Raw genomic sequence first — 22,322 nt, forward strand, 5'->3', positions numbered from 1 at the left:
TCTGAATATGGAGAACATTTCTTTTGTGTTAGACTTGGCGTCAGAGATTCTGGTTTCGAAGGATTTCGCTTTGGCGTGAATGATGGCTTTCTTCTACTCATTTGAGCGTGCTTTAAAGTCTTGTTTGTCTTTGTCAGCGTGGGTGGCTGGCCAAAGTGTTAGGGCGGCACGTTTGTCAGTATGGAGTTTGAGGAGGTCTGGGGTGAACCATGCATCGGTGTGGCTAGTGGGTTTTGTTTTTCCAGGTTTAAGTGGGGCGATGGAATTGACCGCTGCTGTGATAGCGGTGTCGTAGGCTTGGGCAAGGGCTTCTGGGTCATTGGAGAAGGGGGGTCTGAAGGCTGGCCCCTGGAGGAATGGTAGAAGTCTTTCTTTCGTGAGTTGACAAGCACTTCTTGTTAGTGCGGGAGGTAGGGGAGAGAGGGGGGAGAGGAGGTACTGGCAGTGTTGATGCCAAAGGTGATGATGTGTTGATCAGACCATGGGGCAGGGGTATTGCCTGTGATCAATAGAGGGCAGTTGTGTTGGGCGATCCATTCTAGTGTTCTGCCTACCGTGTGGGTGGGGTCTGTGATAGAATTTTTTTCATCCTAGGGTCTCAAGGGCTGTGTTGAGCGATTTGGCTGCGGGGTCTTTGGTGTTTTTCAAGCCTAGGTTAATGTCACAGAGTAGGATAGCTTTGGTTGTTTTTTTAAGATTGTCTGCCCAGAGGTGGTTGAGGGAGGTCTGAAAATCGCCTATGGGGCCTGGATGCTAGAAGACACGAGGATCGATTTCCAAGTACTAGGGTTTATTGCAAAGCAAAAATTCTCAGTCGGCCACTGGGTCTAACGTCTCGCAACGTGTGATCACCCAGACCTCGTGAGACGCCAGAGAGCGAACATTCTACAACAGTATCATATATATGAAAAGACAATCATACAATCTCTTTGTGACACATCAAAACTGCCCATAATGTATTTTCTTCAGCTAGGGTTCGATAATTGACAATTATGACACATCATGACACGTTTCTTTCTTAATCTATATTACTTGGTTTAGCAACAGTTGCAATTTGCAGTAAGCAGACATAGTTCTTTGTTATGAATAACACAAAGCTCTTGTTTTGCGAGGAAATTGTGTTCATAGGAGAGACACATTCCAAAGCATGTTATCTTCTGGTTTCTATTCGTGAACTAGGGGACAGCCTGATCTAAAGAGGATCCCGAAAGGGGGGGCCGCAGGGGAAAGTACAATTCATTGCCTTAACGCCCTGTTTCTACAGTTTCGGTGAGACCGGCTGGCACCTGGCTTGGTGATTAAATGCTTCTCTGCTCGCCTTCAAGGACTTGTGAGGGAGGTAAACAATGTATTCCTGTACTGTTTGGCATTTTGTCTGGGCCGGTCTCTCAACATGTAACTTGTGGCCTTGCTTTGTGTATGAGCAGAATGAAATGAAATGCATTTTGCAAAGCATTTGAACAGAAAGGCAAAGAAAGCAAATGGCGGATCTAGGGCACAAAATGGACGCTCTATAGTTATGCTGACGATTCTGTATTGGCGATGTGCGGCATATGATGTGATTGGTTTTCGCCCAACATAATATACCATCTATGCTTTGGTAGGGTAATTTCTGGACTCACATGGAGGGCGGTAGACAAGGTGCATGGTAATGGTACAGTGGTGGGAGATGCTGAGTTTCAACTGGAGATAGTATTATTGTTCATGGTTTTGTCCATCTTTCTGATGGAGAGGGAGTCTTTGGTTATTAAAGCAACGCCTCCACCTTTGGATGACTGTATAGCATGGTGGGAGTGCAAGGGATAGGGCAGGGCCCGAGGCTTCATGTAACCAGGTTTCAGTAACCATAAGGAGGTCTAGGTTGTGACTGGTGATGAGGTCATGTATGTCTAAGGCGTTAATGGAGCGGGCATTGATCAGGGCACACTTGAGATGGGGTCCTTGGGTGGACGTGGCTGGGTGGCTATGATGGGTGGATGTGGTGGTAAAAGAGGCGTCGGTGGTGGTGGGTATGGCATTTACAAAATTAAGGGTCCCGTTGCCAGGGGTCATAGAGAAGGGCATAGTAGCATAAAGGTCAATACATTGTGGGATGGGGTAGATAAGTGTGGTATCACAGAAATTGCACATTACCGCTCAAAATGGGGGTAGAAGAATGTGGCATCACAGAAATTGCATTGACAGAAATTGCATTGGGGGGGTCCCATTTTCAGGGGTGGCAGACACAGGTATGGTGGTATTCAACACATTACTGCTAAAATTGGGGTAGAAGAATGTGGCATCACAGAAATTGCATTGACAGAAATTGCATTGGGGTCCCATTTTCAGGGGGGGCAAACACAGATATGGTGGTATTGAACACATTACCGCTCAACATGGGGGTAGAAGAATGTGGCATCACAGAAATTGCATTGACAGAAATTGCATTGGGGTCCCATTTTCAAGTGTGGCAGACACAGATATGGTGGTATTCAACATATTGCAATTGAAAGTGGGAGTCCTGATTTTGGTTAGATGAGAGGTGCGGGTAGGCTTAAGAGCCTCCTCCTTAAGTCAGATTTGAGAAGGCTGGTGGTCATTGCTTGCAGGGCGGAGAGTGCGTTTGTGATATGGACTGGTGCCTTGCTTCGCGATTGCAGGCGGCCGTAGCGAGCACTCGTGGGGGGTGGCTGTGATAGGAATGGGTGCGCATACGTGCGGGCGCGCAATCTCATTTGCCTGGTGGCAAAGGAGGCGCTGTTAAGGAGCTGGTGGGATTGGGGTTCCTTACCTTGTGGAAAGATCAAAGACTAAAGAGTGGTCTCCCTCTGGAAAGAGGTCCAAGTCCTTTGAGGTCGCCCCGCCCATCGGGGTCCAAGATTAGGCTAAGAGCCACAAGTTTTAGTCCACCGGGTTTGCCGCTGCTGCGGGTCCCAGTTTGGATAGGCCGTGATCACTATTGCCGTCCACCTCAGGAGCCAGCCATCCATCGAGCTCCTCTTCAAAGAGGAAGTCATCCAACCCCGCCAAGTTATGGGAGAAATCAGATAAGCGCAGGGCGGAGGATGAGAAGGCCATGCAGCCCAAGCAGGCTCAACCAGCACAGCCGAAGTCCTCGTCGACCACTTCAACATCTGCTGTGGCAGCCACGGCGGCTGCGGGTGCCGATCCTACGAGGGTGGCTCCCACAGTTCAGAGAATATCCCTACCCCTGCGGTGCTACACGACACGGCCGCAGAGGCATTACCGAAAGCTGCCAGCATCCCTGGTGGGGGAAAGACACCGGTCCAGGTCCCGGTCCAAAGCCCTCAGGGAGGAAAGGTTGGCGTTCAACCAATGGATGTCTCATCCACGGACAACGACCAATAGTCAGTTCATACGGTCCATGAGCAGGCCGATGGCGGCGCGTGGACAAGCGCTCCTTCGTTACATACTCAACCAAGGGACATTTCCATCGACATTCTGTTGACACTCCACGCCTTGGTACCGGAGATTCAGAAGAGGTTTCCCCCAGCACTGGCTCCTGTAGTGCCACAGGCTCCTGATCAGCCTGTGCGTAAAAAGAGAAAGCGTCATCTGACTCCCCCACATCAACCATGTCGGGACCCAACTCCCCAGGTGGACACGGGTACTGGTACGTATACGGCCACGGGTACCGACGAGGACTTAGTCGCGGCAGACGATGAATCACCGCATTTGGATGCTCCTCATAGTCTCTCCACCAGTCGAGGTGGGATCATTCCACTCCATGCTCCCCAGGGCCTCCGAGCTGTTCCAGCTGGTACCAGACAAAACCAGAAAGGAGGGTTTCTTGTATCAGAGGCGAGAGACGAAGAGGAAGTCTATCATAGCAGTGCCTTTTCTGGATGACATTTGTGTGGAGGGCCTACCCCTCATGAAGAACCCATGCATGGCTCCAGCCAAGCGAGACTGGTTGGATAAGAAGTACAGGGTCCCGGGCTCTGCATCCAAGTGCCTGTGGTCGCAACTATCACCAGACTCCGTAGTGTTGGCTGACGCAAGGCAACGTTCGGCTAACCCGGCCTCATCGTCGTTAGTTCCCCGGACAGGGAGGGCAAGAGGATGGACGCCATGGGAAAGAAAGTCATTTACACGGCGGCATCTGCAATAAAGACGGCCAACGCCATGGCTATCCTGACCAGGTAAGACAGAGAGTTGTGTTACAAGCTGGGCCCGTTCCTGGAGTTCCTCCCCAATAACAAGAAGATGGAAGCTCTCGCCCTCTTTCAGGAAGGGCAAGTGGCGTCGAACCATGCCATTACGGTAGCGCAGTACAAGACTAAATGGTCCGAGGATGTTTGAGACTAATGTGGTGGTGGCGGCGCTGCTCAGGTTGGTGGGCCACTATGTCTACGTATACCTCGATGACTGGCTGGTTCGAGCGGATTCTCCAATGGGAGTGGAACACAGCAGCCAGGCTGATGCAAACGCTCTACGAACTGGGGTTCTCCATCAACCTCAAGAAGTCGCAGCTCCAGCATACTCGGTCCTCAACCTTCTTTGGTCCCATCTGGGATACGAAAGCAGAGTTGATATTCCCCACCGCGGACAAGGTTGCAGTTATCAAAGTTGATACAGGGCATTTCCTAAGCAGGGCGATGACCTCGGCATGGTGGTACCAGCACTTGCTAGAGATTATGGCAGCTTTCCTCCTGGCTATGCCTCATACCATGCTCAAAAAACCTTTTCCAGACTCATGGAGCCAGTAAACTGGTTCCCAAGCGGCATTATTCAGCATACCAGCACATTTTCACCAGGACCTACGCTGGTGGAGGATGGACACCAATCTTATGGCAGGCAGACCATTCAGGCAGCCCACATACACCATTACGACAGACTCCTCCCTCAAGGTCTGGGGAGCCACTTTGAACACTGACAGTGTGCACTGCATATGGTCAAGAGAGGACAACGACAGGCACATAAATTGGCTCGAAATTATGGCTGTATGGCTTGCTCTGAAAGCTTTCCTTCCGGTTATCAACTACCAGTCTGCATTCAGATGGACAGCTCCACCTGCATGTACTACCTCAACAAACAGGGTGGCACCAGATCTCCTCCCCTGCGCAGGCTAACCATCGACATATGGAAGTGGGCTTTGGCGAACAACATTTCGATCCCGGCCATCCAGCTGCTGGGGGAGTCCATCCTAGAGGCGGACAGGCTCAGCAGACTGAAGGTCGACAACTACGAGTGGCAATTGAACAAGAGGGTCGTGAGGGAGGTCTTCAACAAGTGGGTTCATCCACAAATAGACCTATTTGAGGGGATTGGGTCCTCCGACGTATTCCATATCTATGACATGTAATCACCACAGCTGTGCTGCTTCGGAAACTTTTTTCGGTGTCTGCATCCTGCGCCGATGACGTCGATGCGCCGTCGTCGAGGACCTCCTCCGACGTCCGACGTCATCCGATGTGATAAGTAGGACGCACGACGCCCGTAGCCTCAGTTCCGTTTTTTCCGCGAACGTGTTGCTTCGTGAATCTCGGTAAACGCCTCGACTCTTTGGAGTTCTGTTCTTCTGGGTTCTTCGAACCTGTTCGTTTTTGTGAAAATCCTTCGTGTGAAGATGTCTTCTACTTCGTCTTCGACCCCGCGTCCGGGCTTCAAGAAGTGCGGGGAGTGTGGGTCCAAGATGTCGGTGACGGACTCGCACGACGCCTGCCTCTGGTGCCTCGGGGAGGCCCACGTCACGGATGACTGTATCGACTGCCAGTCGCTCACGTCCAAAGCCTTGCATGAACGTAAGAAGAAGTTGTCGGTAGGTCGGGTGTCCAAGCCCCGGAAGTCGAAGTCTGCGGGGCTTTCGATGGATGATTCGAGAGGAGACTCTCCACGTCATCGTCGGAAGTCTCGTGGGTCACCTTCTAGGAATCGGTCTCGCCACTCCTCAGCCTCTTCGAGGCATTCTCGGAAGCGCCGACACCGGTCGTCTTCCAGGTCCTCTTCGGAGAACTCTGCCCGGCACGTCGCTTACCCCACCAGCCGTGCGACGCCGGAGGAATGGGCTTCCTTCGGGAAGAAAATGCTGTTCTCGAGTCGCAGGGTACTAAGCCGTTTGCGCCCCCGAGTGGGGTCGGTCGTGAGAGGTCGAGAGACACCGCTCGCAAGAGTGGTCGGCACGAGTCACGGGAGAGGTCCCGTTCGGTCAAGGGGACTCGTTCTCGACGTACCCGTTCCAGGTCCCGGTCCTCGACGCGTTCGAGACCGTGTGCACCTGTGATGTCTTCAAGGAAGACATCGACGTCTGAGGCGTCGAGGGCGTCGACAGGCTTTCTCAAGGCTCCGGCTCAGAGGAAGTCGTCGAAGCCGTCGACGCTCAGGTCGTTGAAGGACACGCTCGGAGCTCCGGCTTCGAGGACTGTGTCGACGCCGCCGATGCTGGCAGCACTGCATCTGACGTCGACGCCGATTTACTCGATGCCGATCCTCTCGGCGCCGATGCCTGTTTTCTCGACGCCGGCGCCGATTCACCCGACGCCCTCGACGCCTTTCGAGGCCGGGGTGTCGGAGGTACCCCGTGGCACGGGGGAACCCCCTAGGAAGGCTCTGGTTAAGAGCAAGCACTCTCGGGTGCCTTCTTTTCACCACCTGGAATATATTTCAGAGGCGGATGAGGATTCTGATGGCCTGGTTCCTAGTCAGGTTCCAGATGAAATTGTCTCGGGCCATAGTCAGTTTGACGATTTTAGGCAGTCACTGCATGATGCCAGTGGACTGGACACCTCTCCGGAGGTAGAGTTTTGTAGGCCTGAGCCTGGCTCTCATGCCGATTCCTCGTACCGACGCCTTATGGCTAGGGTTTCTGAGTACTTCGGATGGTCTGCTCCCCCAGAGGAGTTTGTGCAGGATGATCTCACGGACATCCTTGATGTTGGTCCCCCAACTGACCCAGTACTGCCGTTCCATATGGCTTTACAGAGAAGGGTGGCGGCGGCTTGGACTGCCCTGGAGAGTCTCCCGGTGGTGGCAGGTCCTTGTCGCCAAAATACCGTCCAGCCAGTAGCGACCCCTGCTACTTGACCAGGCACCCACTCCGGAGAGTTTGGTGGTGCAGGCGGCCACGGCCCCGGCAAAGCAGGCGTCGTACCCTACCATCCCTCCTGATAGGGACGACAAACGTTTTGATGGCTGGGCGAAGAAAGTGTTTTCTTCTGGTGGTATGGCGCTTCAGGCGGCCAACTCCATTTGTGCCTTGTCTCGTTTCACACACACTCTGTGGAACTGTGTTGCGTTAGCGGCTGAACATATTCCCGAAGGGGACGAACGGGATGGTTTCCTTGCTATGGTCCAGGATGGTAAGGATGCCATGTGTGAGTCCGTTCAGTCGGGTTTGGACTTGGCTGAATGCGTCAGCAGGTCCATGGCGGCGAGCACCGTGATACGCAGGTTTGCGTGGTTGCGGAAGTCGGGGTTTGCTCCTGATGTGCAGTCCCGGCTCCTCAACATGCCCTTTGACGGTGAACACCTTTTTGGCAGCAAGGCTGACGAGAGCCTTGAGAGGTTGCAGACCTCAAAAGCTGCAGCGAAATCGTTGGGCGCTGCAGTTCGCCAACCTCCGCCTTTTCGTCCTAGGGGACAGCAATGGAGGGGTGGTTCCTTTCGCTATTACTCGTCCTTCAGTAAAGCGAGAGGAGCTGGCAGTCAAAGAGGCCAATGCAGGGGTACCAAAGGTGGACGACAGGGTACCCGTGGTGCCAAGGCCGCTCGGGCAGTTGCCTCTTTGCCCTCAGGTAACGCCGCAGCCGCTACCACTCAGTCATGAGGCCATCTCCCATGGTTCGCCGGTTGGGGGAAGGCTGGCGCAGCATCTTGTAGAGTGGCAAGCCATTACTTCAGATGTGTGGGTTCTGGAGATCATAACCCACGGCTACTGTCTTCCCTTTCGGCACAGGCCTCGCGACAATCCACCGGGCAACCTCTCTTTGCAGAGTCCGGATCCGCTCCTTGCGCAGGAAATTCAATCCCTGCTGGAGAAAGGCGCCATAGAACTGGTGCCTGTAGCGGAGAGGAACAAGGGATTAATTTTTGATTTCGAAGAAAGACGGGGGATTGAGACCCATCATGGACTTGCGCGGTTTGAACAAACTCCTCAGGAAGGACAAGTTCAAGATGGTTACTCTCTCTCAAGTCCTCCAGGCCCTTCAGCTTCAGGACTGGTTGGTGTCTCTCGACCTCAAGGATGCTTACTTCCATGTGCCGATCCATCTCAAGCACAAGAAGTAGCTGAGGTTCGCGGTTGCCGACTCGCACTTTCAGTTTCGGGTCCTGCCGTTCGGTTTGACCTCCGCCCTGAGGGTTTTCACCAAGCTCATGGTGGTGGTGGCAGCGCATCTCAGGCAAGGGGGGATTCACGTCTACCCCTACCTGGACGATTGGTTGATCAGGGGGAGCTCTCCCGAGCAAGTCCTGGATCATCTGTCCGTCACCTGCCACTCCCTTCACAGGCTGGGCTTCTCCCTCAATTTAAAGAAGTCCCATTTGACGCCAACACAGCGGCTCCAGTACATCAGAGCAGTGCTCGACACTTCCCTGGGGCAGTGTTTTCCTCCCCAGGTGAGGGTTCTTCACATTCAGCAGATGGTGCACAAGTTTCAGCATGCCCAGACGCTCCCAGCGTTCGAGTTCTTGAGGTTGCTCGGCCTCATGGCATCCTGCATTCTTCTGGTGCCAGAGGCTCGCCTGTGGATGAGATCTTTGCAGTGGGCTCTCAAGATGCAATGGTCGCAGTCCTCCGGCAGGATGTCGGACCCGGTTCAGGTGCCGCCCTCGGTCGCCCGGGACCTTCTGTGGTGGGCTGTCGAAGGCAACTTGATGAAGGGGGCTCCATTTTGGCTTCCCTGGCCGGAGGTGACGATCGTGATGGATGCATCCCTCACGGGATGGGGAGCTCATGCCAACGGGCTGACAGTCAGCGGTCGTTGGTCTCCGTCGGAGTCCAGACTCCATATCAATCTGTTGGAGCTGAGGGCCGTCTGTGCGAGGAAAGAATGTCCTGATCCTGACGGACAACACAGTGGCCATGCACTACCTCAACAAAAGGGGGGGCAGGGTCACTTCCTCTGTGCAGGGAGGCGATGCAGCTCGAGTTCTGGGCCATCCAGCAGGAAGTTTCGATCTCGGCAGTTCATCTGGCCGGAGACGAAAACGTGACGGCGGACGCTCTGAGCAGGCAGAGCACAATCTCTCACGAGTGGGAGTTGGCTCAGGAGATTCTCCTGGAGATCTTCACCCTTTGGGGGACCCCTCAGGTGGATCTCTTCGCCTCCAGTGTCAACCGGAAGTGCGAAAGGTTTTGCTCGCGGGAATTTCCTCCAAAAGGAGCCTTAGGAGACTCGTTCGTGGTGGAGTGGTCATTCCCGCTGCTGTACGCGTTTCCTCCAGTCCCCGTCATCCCGCAAGTTCATCGGAGGTTACGGAAGTTCGGTTCCCGGATGATCCTCATTGCTCCGGCGTGGGCTCGGACGTGGTACCCGGACCTTCTCGACTTGTCCATCTGCCCTCCACGTCGTCTTCCCTACGGAGACGATCTGCTCTCACGGGAGGGGGGTCAGGTTCTCCATCCAGAGGTCAGATCCCTCAACCTTCACGCTTGGCTTCTGAAAGGTTGAGGTATAAGGATTGGGACCTCCCTGAAGACGTGATGGAGGTGTTGCTTTCGGCCCGAAGGCCGGCAACAAAGTCTCTGTACCGTTGCCGTTGGCGTAAGTTCTGCGACTGGTGCAGAGTTCAGAATGTGGATCCTTTTGCATGTGACATCCCCATGGTTCTGTCCTTTTTACTTTCTTTGGCCCACAGGGGCTTGCAAGTGGGTACCATTAAAGGTTACCTGGGGCGCTGTCCATCTTTAAGCGCTCGTCTGAAGAGTGTTCTTACTTTAAAATCAGTTTAATTTCACAGTTTCTGAAAGGGCTCACTAATGTGTTCCCTCCGTCACCTTTCCTGGTGCCCGGTTGGGATTTAAATCTTGTTCTTAAGTTTCTTATGGGTGCTCCGTTTGAGCCTTTACATTCTTGCCCTTTGAGGCTGTTAACTCTGAAAACTGTGTTTTTAGTTGCGGTTACTTCCGCTCGCAGAGTGAGTGAGTTACAGGCACTTTCAGTTAAGCCACCCTTCACTGTATTTCACAAGGACAGGGTTGTCCTTAGAGTTCGTCCTTCTTTTCTTCCGAAGGTAGTGACGGAATTTCATTTGGCCCAGAAGGTTGTTCTTCCGGCATTCTATCCTCCTCTGCATCCTGGTAAGGAAAAGGAGAGGCTCCACAGGCTTGATCCTAGGAGAGCTTTAAGCTTTTATGTTTCACGCATGTCCCGGGTCAGAGTGGACGATCAACTCTTTATTGGTTACGCTGGAAAGCGTTTGGGGCAAGCTGTGACAAAACAGACTTTGTCCCGCTGGATTATTTTAGCCATCTCGGAGTGTTACCGCTTGGCAGGTAAGGACCCACCGGCTGGCTTGCGGGCCCATTCTACCAGGGGTATGGCTGCATCTACTGCCCTGCAGAGGGGTGTTCCTATTTGCAACATCTGTGATACAGCCACCTGGGCTTCAGTACATACATTTGTACGTCACTATTCCCTCGATTCCATCCGAGGACAGGATCTGGAAAGGCGGTCCTTTGCTCTGCTATTTGATTGGCAATTCTAAATTCTTTCCCTACTCCTTGCTCTGGTACTGCTTTGGGAGTCTGTCATAGATATGGAATACGTTGGAGGACCCAATCCCCTCGAAGAACAAGTTACTTTCTTACCTGGTAACATTCTTTCGATGGGATGGTCCGACGACGTATTCCATATCGCTCCCTTCCTGCCTTCCCCGCTGCAGAATTTCTTTTGCGATTGCAGCTTACGTTCCGCAAGGCTTTGTGTCTGACTGGCAGTTGACTAATGTCACACGTTCTGTGGGAAAAAACTAAAACTGAGGCTACGGGCGTCGTGCGTCCTACTTATCACATCGGATGACGTCGGAGGAGGTCCTCGACGATGGCGCATCGATGTCATCGACGCAGGAAAAAGTTTCCGAAGCAGCACAGCTGTGGTGATTACATGTCATAGATATGGAATACGTCGTCGGACCATCCCATCGAAAGAACGTTACCAGGTAAGAAAGTAACTTGTTCTTTGCATTGCACACCTCCAAATTAGGAGTACTATTAGGAAAATATACCGAGGGTTCCCACCCTGAGGACGGGGGAATATTCTAAGCATGTGAATCCATGAAAGATACCAACGCTGGAGAAATGGAGTTACAGGTAAGAAACTACTCCCTTGTCCCTCGATATTCCATGATAACATCAGGTATAATGGATAAACTAAAGCAGGCCGAACCGCAAAGGTTACGGTGAGAAAAACAAGATCAGTCCTGCTTTGACACACTGATGCACGTACTCTGTAGTGAGCCGGTATTAAAAGTTCCTAATTTCAACAAGGAATTCACACAGATGCGTCTAAGGTGGGTCTTGGAGTGGTCCTTTCTCAAGAATATGTTGGGATGGAACATCCTGATCCTGTATTATACATTAGCAGAAAGCTCTTTCCTCGTGAAAAATATCGATGCTACTATTGAGTTAGCTGCTCTTGCCACTAAGTGGGCTATAGTATATTTAAAATACTATTTAAATGGTCGTAGGTTTAGACTATTACTGACCATTCTCCTTTAATCTGGCTAAGCTTGAAGAACGATGCCAATCCCTGCATTATGCGTCGCTTTTTAGATCTCCCCTTTCTGATTTTCCATTGAACATAGGAAGGGAAGGCAACAGGGGAATGTAGATTTTCTTTCTAGATTTCCTCAAGGTGAAGATGACGAGCCAACTCCCTTATGGGAATGGTAGTATGTGACGATTCAAGGGATCTCGTCACTTCTCCCCACGGGGGAGCCTTCTCTGTGAGGCTAGGGTAGTGAGGCTGCTACCCAATAGTCCTCCTAGGAGTGGTGGAAAGCAGGACCTCACAGGTAGAGACTCCCCTCGTGAGGCTAAGGGCTCCCGTTCTGTGAAGGAACTGCCTAACCCTCTTGCCCTTGCACCCGTAAAAACCCAAAGGTCTGCAGAGAGTGCAACTGAAAGCACTACTGTGTGCTACTGTTACATTTCTTAACTTTATTTTGGTTGTTCAACCAAAATAGTACATTCAGTTAAATAGAAATACATGGGGGCAATACATAATCAAACAGAGAAAAAAGAAGTTAAAACGGATATTATCATAAAATCAATCACTGCAATAAAATTCATTGGTACAACGGTATTGTAGATTAGAAAAACAGTATGAACACTAGTTGAAGTATCGTAAGGAGAGAAACTTCTTGTAGCCTCACCTACTTTCCAATAATCACAGTTGGCACAACACTATTTCACCAGGAATTGCGCTTTAAGCAGCCATGGTCTGTGGATATAAAAGCAGTTGAATAAACAACATGAACATTTGCACACTGGCTCAAGAACCTCACAGCAATACATGATTGGCAGATCTTAGACTCTTTCAAAATTGTTTTTAAATACATTTTTCTTAGATGGGTGGTCTTAACACAGAACAGTAAAAAATGCATTAAGTCTCACTGCCCACCTAACATTTCCTCCCTTCCTTCCTTGAGACTTGACACAACTGAGACAAAGAAGAATAAGAATGGTGACATACCTTTTTCTAAAAGTACTGGGAATCGGTGGCCACGAGAAAGCATGAAGAGTACTCATGGAAACATCCAAAAGTCTATGACACTGCGCTGGGGGCACAGCTCTGAGAGAGAAAAGTAGAGGAAGGACTGAAAGAAGAGAGAAACCGGCAAGGAGCCTGCAAAGCCTGGGAAGTTTGAACCTGGAAGCAGAGATGTTAGTCCTCGGAAGAGATGACCCGGAAGAGCCGGCAGAGAGTCGACTCACTCCAGTGCTGGGGAAGTCGAGGTGGTGGCGTGAGCTCTGGAAAGTGGACCGTCTGTTCTGACGACACAGAGAGTGCTAGCCCCTGGCCTTCATGGAGCCACGTAGGCAAGCCAGAAAGAAGCGGTAGTCGAACAGCAAACCACACGCGACCCTGGGAAGAACCGGACACGCATGTCCAATCCAAACAAGATCATGGGAACTATGGGCGACTCACGTGTGTTCGGGGTAGACCAAAGTGTCAAGCCTCTGGAGCGATCTCCCTCGTCACATTTGTGACATCCAAAGAACCAAGAGTCAAAAAAGCCTTGCGAGTAAACCCTGTCGTCACAGTAGTGATATTCAAAGGTCCGAAATTCAAGAGTGCATCAGCAGGAATCTCCCTTGTCACAGTGATAATCCAAGTAAGACTAAATAGGATTCTAGACCAGAGTTATCTGGAAATAATCTTTGTAGCGTCCTACAACAGGGAAGAATTGCTAGAACTGCAAAGCAAGCTTCCAGAAGCCCTTTGGAAGAAGTGAAAAGGCTTTTGAGGACTATTGTGAAAGAATATCTCAAGCCCGCCTTCAAAACTGTGCAAGGTGGGTCAGGAGAAGGGCGTCCTTCTCCTGACCACACTCTCTTTGTTGAATCAGAAACTAGAACAAATGATTGATGAGAAAGAGATAAAGACTGAGCCTGTTCACCAGTAGAAGGGAGTCATTCTCCTGGTACTATTTTCATTTGGATTCTGAACTCTTTTGTAGATTAGAGGTAGGGTTAGATTTGGTTTTTGGACAGAGAACTGCCTTTTTATTTGGATACACATCCTGATGATGAGCACCCAGGTTGATATTTGTTTTGGCATGGATAACCCTTTAGAAATAGGGGAAGGTTGGATTGTTTCTTTATATTTCAAATAAGTTGTTGAAACATGCCATCCCTTTGTCCGATTCCTTACTCCACCACGCCACAGTAAACAGAGTCCTGGGCTGGGGCATGCCTTTTGGTAGGCACATTCCTGGGGCATGCCCATGGGTAAACACGATCCTGGGTCATGGCCTCAGGTAGACACAATACTGCAGCATGTCGATGGGTAGGCACAGTCCTGGGGCATGCCCACTGGTAGACACAATCCTGCGGCATGCCCACTGGTAGACACAATCCTGGGTCATGGCCTCGGGTAGACGAAATCCTGGGGCATTTCCATGGGTAAACACAGTCCTGGGGCATGCCCACGGGTAGACACAAACCTGGGGTATGTCCATGGGCAGACACAATCCTGCGGCATGCCCACTGGTAGACACAATCCTGCGGCATGCCCACTGGTAGACACAATCCTGGGTCATGGCCTCTGGTAGATGCAATCCTGGGGCGTCCATGGGTAGGCACAGTCCTGGGGCATGCCCACGGGTAGACACAATCCTGGGGTATGTCCATGGGTAGACACAATCCTGCGGCATGCCCACGGGTAGACGCAATCCTGGGTCATGCCCACGAGTAGACGCAATCCTGGGTCATGCCCACGGGTAGACACAATCCTGGGTCATGTCCACGGGTAGACACAATCCTGGGGCATGCCCTTTGTTAGACACAATCTTTGGGTATGCTCATGGGTAGACACAATCCTGAGGCATGTCCATGGGTAGACACACTCCTGGGGCATGCCTAGACACAATCATGGTGTATATCCATGGGTTGACACAATCCTGGCATATGCTGGTAGGTAGACCCCATTCTGTGTTCTGACTTTGGGTAGGAACCAAACTATTCAAAGTTTAAGCTCATCCCAGATATCACTTTTACGCCCTCTATGGGCCTTTCTTCTTAAACACTTCCAGGTACCCCTGCTTGATTCTTCTCTGTTCAAACCATCTAATGTGTGCAGGAAAGTGAAGATTATGTTTGTAAATTTAAATGTTGGGTTCCTTTAAATATACCAGTGATGATAGTTATGTTTCCTTCCCTCCACAGCTGCGCTGTGAGTAATCTGAAGAAGGTTTCTCTGGAGCTCGGTGGAAAGTCGCCACTTATCATATTCAGTGACTGTGATCTGGACAAAGCTGTGAGAATGGTACGTATCCTACAAAGGTTTGCGAGCCAATGAGCATTGTCCATTTGAGAACAGCATCGAGCAAGGAGGCAGTAAAACTGAGCTGGGTGGGCTTTTGCCTGGGTGCCCAAGCTGCATCGTTGCATGCATCTTAGATTGGCCATATGTCTCCCATTCTAGGTGCTCGTTCATGGGGGGCAAGAGCTTGCCATGACTCTCAATATTTGAATCAAGCATGTATTCCCAAGATATAGCCAATGCTTGACTGGCTTATGAACCCTTCATCTGCATGACCTGAAATCGGTGTCCTTTTTCACTTTTGCAGTCCAAAGATTTACAGGGGCTCCCTTAGCATGCTTAATGGGTATATAGATTTGGTCCAGTCTGAGGTATATGAAAGACTCATTTTACAGAAAAGAACCATTTTGTCAAGTCAGCATATTCTGTTCACACACATATGTGCTACTAAAGCAGAACGCATGTTAATGTTGTACCTCGGTTATGTTGTTACATTAATTTCAATGATCTGATATGATAGTTTATATTATATAGCGCCTATACAAAATGTGTTTCAAAGCACTTTAAGGCAAGGGCAGGAACAAAGGAAAATACAATGACATTCTTACAGGCCATGAACAGTAAGGATGTGAAATTAACTATTGTACTCGGCCTGACAACATTTTAGATAGTGCAAGAGCTAAGACATAGATAAGGAAGGGTGGGGGGGGAGTGGGAAGGAAATGGAAACAGACAGGCGACTACCGTACTAGGCCTGACGACATTTCTGGTAGATCCGGAGAAAACAAAAGGTGAGAGAGAAGGGTGCAGAAATGGAGGGAACGACCAAAACAAGCAACTATCGTACTAGGCCTGACAACATTGCAGATGGTGCTGGATGGAGTTTGGGGAGAAGAAAAAACCAAGTAAGGGGAGGGGGGATGAGACAGATGAGGTTGCCATTATACTAGGTCCAGGCACAATTCTGATAGTGAGTGCATAGAAGAAAGTAAGGGGAGGAGATAGGAAAAGGGAGAAAGGGAGAGGAGAGAACAGAGAGCAAGCAGTCAAAAAGAGTGGAGAAGCAAGAGGGGAGAGTGAATACAATTGCAGAAGTCAGTAGGAACACATAATGTTGCAAGCCTGGATACAAGATGAAGATGGAAACAGCATTATTCAGGGCCACCATGAAAAAGGGTGGCGCACCGTGAATCAATGAAGTCCATAAAAGTCAAATCCACATTGGCCACAAGACAGTGATGATGAAACCAGAATGTATCCGGACAGGGCCTGTAATGGTCCCATCATGCTGTACAGGTTGCAATGATAACGGGAAGGACTTTAGAAAACAAGAATTTGATAGTCTAAGTACACTTGATATATTGCTGTCAAATGTGGGTGCAGAGACCCAAGTAAGATTGATTAAAGAAATGCATTTGGCGCTTTTTCACAGAACACTGTCTCAAACCCCAAGGGGACTGAATGGATGCCTTTATTTTTTAGAAGTCCATGCGGCGCCTAGTCCTTCATGTCAGTGATATCTCCTTCCCACCAGATTGTATGATGCGCAGTCCCCTCTTCACAGCCTGTTACTTTACTTACTGTGGCATCTTCGTCCGCATGTATTCATGTTGCCACTTCTGGACCAATGGCAATCCTGCCAATTTCCCGAATCAGGTTAGGGACGTCTGCTTGCAATCCAAAATGTGTGTGGTCTATGCTCTGCCCCTTTCTTTATGTGTTGCTGTGCACTGCGCTGCAAATGTATAGTGCATAGACCAATGCAAGCTGGTCCACCTCCACAGGGAGCTGATTTCTGTGTGTAGACAAACCTTGATAGTCTATTATCTCAGTAGCAGGTCTAATCTTATAATAATTAATACTTCCAAAATGCTTGTTAAAAACACAGGTTGACTTAATTAGACTTAAAAATGTAATAAGTAAAAACTTTCAAAGTTCAAGTATTCTTAGTTTATAACCGGGAGAATGCGGTATTCCCACCAACCACATGGCCCTGATCCTCCTTCCCAGAGTTAGCCCACCTTTCCTTCCTTTGCTCATTCCCTATGTACTTTGCTAAAGCATATACAGATAGAGATGAGGAGGGAATGCAGAGCAATACTGAGTAACTATTGGAACGACTTTCACCAGTCTGCTGGTTCACAAACAGTAATTGGAAGAAACAAGATAAAACAAATGAAGGACTTGACAAGAGGCCAGGCCCTCCTTGGAGGATCCGTGAGAGCCAGGCTAAGCCTGACATGCAGGTAGGAGCTGACCGGAACACTGAGAGGAAGGAGATAGAGTCCAGGGACGGTCCAGGATGGATGGACCACACGGCCCGCAAGCGGACCAAGACTCCAGACACCCCAGAAGATCTGAGGACTGCGAGGGTTCGAAAGCATGTCAGTCTGGAAAGGAACAAGACTGCCAAGCCACCGCAGTAAAAAACAGGCTCCAGAAAGTTACTGGAGTGCTGCAAATGAACTCTGCTGCCTTAAGGGAGCCAGCACTCGCGTAAACCATACCACAAGGTACGCAGGAAGCTGATAAGTCCCTGAAAGCTCAAGGAGATGGGGGCAAAGCTCGGAAAGGAAGGTCTGGGATCCTAACGAACTGGGACAAAATCAAGAACGTACATAGTCGTACTAAGGCTTGGCAGGAGAGTAAACTAAATCTACAGAAGGGAAAAGTAAAACTGGAATTGCGGGTCTGGGATTCGCAATGCAAATAAGGAGAACTGGAAGGTAGTGGAAAGTCCACACAGTACTTGCTAGGTTAGTGAACCAAGTCTGTACGTCCCACTACAGCCTGGAAAGTGCATCCAGGCAAATGAATTTCGTCCCAGTACCTGGTGAGAGGGAACCAGGTCTACACCCAAAGGTCAGGGACCCACTACAACTTGGAGAGAGCACCCAGGCAGCGCTTTTCCATCGCAGTACCTTGTGAGAGGAAGCCAGGTCTACATCCAAGGGTCAAGGGCCCATTACAGCTTGTTTGTTTATTAATTTGTAAGGCACACCAAACCCTTAGGTAGCTGGGCACAACAGGTACTTAAAGCTTAGTTACACAGTGGAATAGTTAGAGTAGGCCAGGAAGAAAAATGCAAACAAAAATACAAATACAGTGAGATGGTACAGTATGTTACATACATAGGGCAGATACATAGGAATATATAGCAGAGTTTTAACCCGGAGGGATCATTTGTCGTTAGATCGCAGCCAGTTTGGGGTATTGCGCCTAAAGCTGAGGTAGGACATGTCAATTCTGAGGGCTAGTGGTAGTGCGTTCCAGGACTTTGCAGCTTTCACAGGGAAGCTACTTCCTCCAGATTTTTTTAACTTGAATCTTGGTATCTCTAGGCAATGGGAGTTAACCTCTCTGGAGGGGCTGGTCGAGGTTCTCCTAACCATTCTCTGTTAGGTATGGGATTGCTGCCTTTTTAAGGCACTTGAATGTCAGTGAGACTGTTTTGAGTAGACACCTGTCACTAATCTTTAGCCAGTGATGTTCTCTTCTCAATTTGGAGACGTGTTCTCTGTTAGGTATATTTAGGGCTGTTCTGAGGGCAATATTCTGTAGCGTCTGGATTTTGTCGAGGATATATTTGTTAGCTCCTAGATAAAGGGCGTTACAGTAATCCAATTTTGACTATATTAGAGCGTTGGCGAGGATGATGCAGCTGGCTTTGGTTAGAAATGATCTGCAGGCCCTAATAAGCTTGCAGGTGTAGGCGGTAGAAGATGCCATTGAGTTAACCTGTTTCCTTAGCGTTAAAGTGGAGTCGAGGTAGAAACCTAGTGTTTTTACCTCTTTGACTACTTTAATTATGTTACCATCTGTGTTGAAAGCGGAATAGTTGGAGTTCAGTTTTTTAGGTGGGCATCAGAACCAAGAATCAGGATCTCTGTTTTATCGTCATTCAGGCAGAGACGCTGGGATGCCATCCATGCCTGAATGAGGAGGTATATTTTATTTGCCAAGGCCATATCCTTGTCAGAATTGCCGAAAGGGGAATGAGGATCTGGGTGTCATCCGCATAATTTGTGTAGGTAACAAGTATCCAGGCCATGCTGCTTAAGGACTGGGTAATTTCACCAGCAGAAGGGAGTCATTCTCCTGGTACTATTTTAATTTGGATTCTGAACAGTTTTGTAGATTAGTGGTAGGGTTAATTAGGTTTTTGGACAGAGGACAGACCTTTTTAGTTGGACAAATATCCTGACGATGAGTACCCGAGTTGATATCCGTTTAGGCAGGGATAACCCTTTAGAAATAGGGGAGGTTGGATTGTTTCTTTATATTTCAAATATGTTGTTGAAACATGCCACCCCTTTGTCCTATTCCTTACTCCACCACGCCACAGAAAACACAGTCCTGGGCTGGGCCATGCCTATTGGCACGCTCATTCCTGGGGCATGCCCACTGGTAGACACGATCCTGGGTCATGGCCTCGGGTAGACACAATACTGGGGCAATCGATAGGTAGGCACAGTCCTGCGGCATGCTCACGGGTAGACACAATCCTGGGGGAAGGCCTTGGGAAGACGCAATCCTGGGGCATGTCGATGGGTGTTTGGGAGAATTCTCATAAATGTGCTAATTCCCTCTACCTTAGAGCCCTCCAGCTCTTTTGCGAAACTTTGGGACTTTGAACTTTTCATGTCAATGTGTTTTTCTGTGTTTATTTCCTTTGGATATGGAGTCTAACCAACTCCATAGGCATCATCTTGTTTATTTGTGTCACACAGCACCTTCAGTGCAGTGACACAGGGAAACCTTTTAGGCTGTCCCAAGGTTTAAATACCTTCTCTGGGATAAACTACTGTTTCCCAGAGTAAGTAAAGTGAAATTGACTTTACTAGTCTTTTTAAATTCCTAGACCCAGCACACCCTATCTTACAATAGAGTGCTGGAGGGGTTACCTAGTATCCACTGTGTCTAGAAACTCATGTAGCAGTCAAATGCTACCCTTTCCTCTCGAAATGGCTGGTGGCAGTGGTTTAGATCAAACTACCATGATTTTCCCGACCGCGAACGGCAGTAATGAAAAATCGCGGGAGCCATTTTTTCAAGATGCCGTCTTTGTCCCCTTTGTTTAAACAGGTCCCGGTCTTCTTTTTTCACTGTTTCTTATTTGAAAGGTCCTTCTAGAGTTTGTCTCTGCCCTTTTTTTCCTATGCCTTTGGCGGGCTTCAGGACTGAAGACCGCCTCTGGCACCGGAGTGTCTGTGGTGGGCAGGAAGTGAGGGAGGTGCCCGAAACTCACTGTGCTTAGTCTCCTAGGAGACCCAAATGCACTCTGTGGTGATTGGCTGGCTGACTGTCCAGCAAGGACAGCCACCTTGCTGGGTGAGTGACAGCCAGGCTGGAATGAATGGGAGAAAACTGGATAAAAGGCGAGTCTCGAGGCTTGGAAGGCAGAGTCGACCACTGGAACTAAAGAACTGAAGACGCGCTTGAAGAGGACGGCTGCTGCAACTCCTGTACCGTTGGTTTCCCCGGTGAAGCCCTGCTGCAGGTCCAAATCGCCAAGTTCACCTCGACAGAGAAGCCCCTGCAAGGACGACTTCTTCCTCTGAGTTGGTGGGACCAATCAACTCGACACTAAGCCATCTGCATATCATTACAGAGCTGGTTGTATTTTCCTCAGAGTGCTGCAGGAAACCGAATAACCAGGGATAGGCACACTAGTTTGTGTGCTTATCTACAGCTATCGGAATTGATTTCCCAGCTTTTTGACCAGTCCCAATGCAGTGCAGGAGTCCCCCGACGTCCTCCATCTTGCCCCCACAACTGAGGCTCAGGAACAGCGAGATCTGCAGGAACTGCCAGGAACAGAAGTCTTCAGCTGCATCTTTTTCTTCATTGTAGGGAACTGTGAAAACCCGACAGAGAGAACTTACCTCTCACTGCGAAAGTGCTTGAAACTTTGGTAACTTGCAGGCCTAGACAGCTTGTGACCCAACATATGAATCTTTCTTTTACAAACTACTTCTGAGAACTTTGGCAAAGACTTTTCTGTTTAACTACCAGAACTGCTTTATCCTATACTAGACTTTAGCCCATTGACTTTGGCCTAATCTATTGCATTGAATTGACTCCTCTGGTGAACTCAAAGTATTTGCACTGTCTACGAATAACTGTAAGCTTCTTTTTATTAACCTACGCCTTTTTGCTCCTACTTCAAAGTACTCTGAATGCCATTTTGCTCCTCCTTCAAAGTAGTTTAAATGCCTCAGAAACGTACAGTGTAAAGTACTGAAGTATATTTGTGTGTGAGATATATTGCCTACTTCTAGTGAATGTTTTATAACTGACTGTGAAATAAATGAAACCTTGAGTGTAAGAGTCTATTTGAATACTTGTGATTGTAGACCTCTGTGTAACATCATTACAGCTCACATTCCCCTCTTGTGATAAGCCTGGCTGCTCAGCAACGCTAACAAAACTGTGTAGTACAGACTTATACCAAAGGTTGGTTTTGCTTACACCTGTAATCCTATTTGTGTGTAGTGGTCTCCAAGGGTACTGCATACAAACTGCCTAACAATGGGTAGGCACAGTCCTGGGGAATGTCCATGGGTAGACACAATCCTGGGGCATGTCCATGGTAGACACAGTCCTGGGGCATGCCCACGGGTAGACAAACTCCTGGGGCGGTATGCACACGGGTAGGCACAGTCCTAGGGCATGCAGTCCGTAGGTAGGCACAGACCTGTGTCAGGGACCCACTACAGCTTTGAGAGAGCATCCAGGTTGTTCTTCTTCAGTGCAGTACCTGGTGAGAGGGAACGGGGTCTGCACCCAAGGGTCACGGATCCACTACAGCTTGGGAAGTATCTAGGCTATTCTTCTTCGGCGCAGTATCTGGGAAGAGGGAACCACATCTGCGCACCTGGGTCAAGGACCCACTACAGCTTTGAGAGAGCATCCAGGTTGTTCTTCTTCGTCGCAGTACCTGGTGAGAGGGAACCAAGTCTGCACCCAAGGGTCAGGGATCCACTACAGCTTGGGAAGCATCCAGGCTATTCTTCTTCGGCGCAGTATCTGGGAAGAGGGAACCACATCTGCACACCTGGGTCAAGGACCCACTACAGCTTGGAGAGAGCATCCAGGTTGTTGTCCTTCAGTGCAGTGCCTGGCGAGAGGAAGCCAAAGCTGCCAGCCAAGGTTTGGGACCCCAAGGAATTACATTGTAAGCCTGAGGAAGGCTGAAGAAGGCAAGACATTTCTCCAACAGACAAAAAGTGGCTAAAACCACATTGGGTAAATCTTAACAAAAAAATGTTTTTATTTGTATTTATTGTTCACTTGTAAGGCACTTATACAGAAAGCAAATACTGTTTCAAAGTGCTAACAGGGAGGGAATGATAAACAATTAGAAATTTCAATACAAAAAAAAAATAATATATA

At 49.4% G+C, this 22,322-nt stretch overlaps 1 protein-coding gene across 2 annotated transcripts in view; it reads left to right on the top strand.

The window, feature by feature from the left end:
- ALDH1L2 (aldehyde dehydrogenase 1 family member L2) overlaps nucleotides 1-22,322 on the top strand; it is an 836,174-nt gene that overhangs the window by 663,528 nt on the left and 150,324 nt on the right. For both annotated transcript variants that reach the window (XM_069629899.1, XM_069629898.1), the window contains exon 18: nucleotides 14,831-14,930. In XM_069629899.1, the coding sequence (XP_069486000.1) occupies nucleotides 14,831-14,930 (100 nt within the window). The remainder of the gene's footprint in view (nucleotides 1-14,830; nucleotides 14,931-22,322) is intronic.

Source organism: Ambystoma mexicanum, chromosome 12, assembly GCF_040938575.1.
Source record: "Ambystoma mexicanum isolate Mex_15411 chromosome 12, UKY_AmexF1_1, whole genome shotgun sequence".
In the NCBI taxonomy this organism is placed as follows: domain Eukaryota; kingdom Metazoa; phylum Chordata; class Amphibia; order Caudata; family Ambystomatidae; genus Ambystoma; species Ambystoma mexicanum.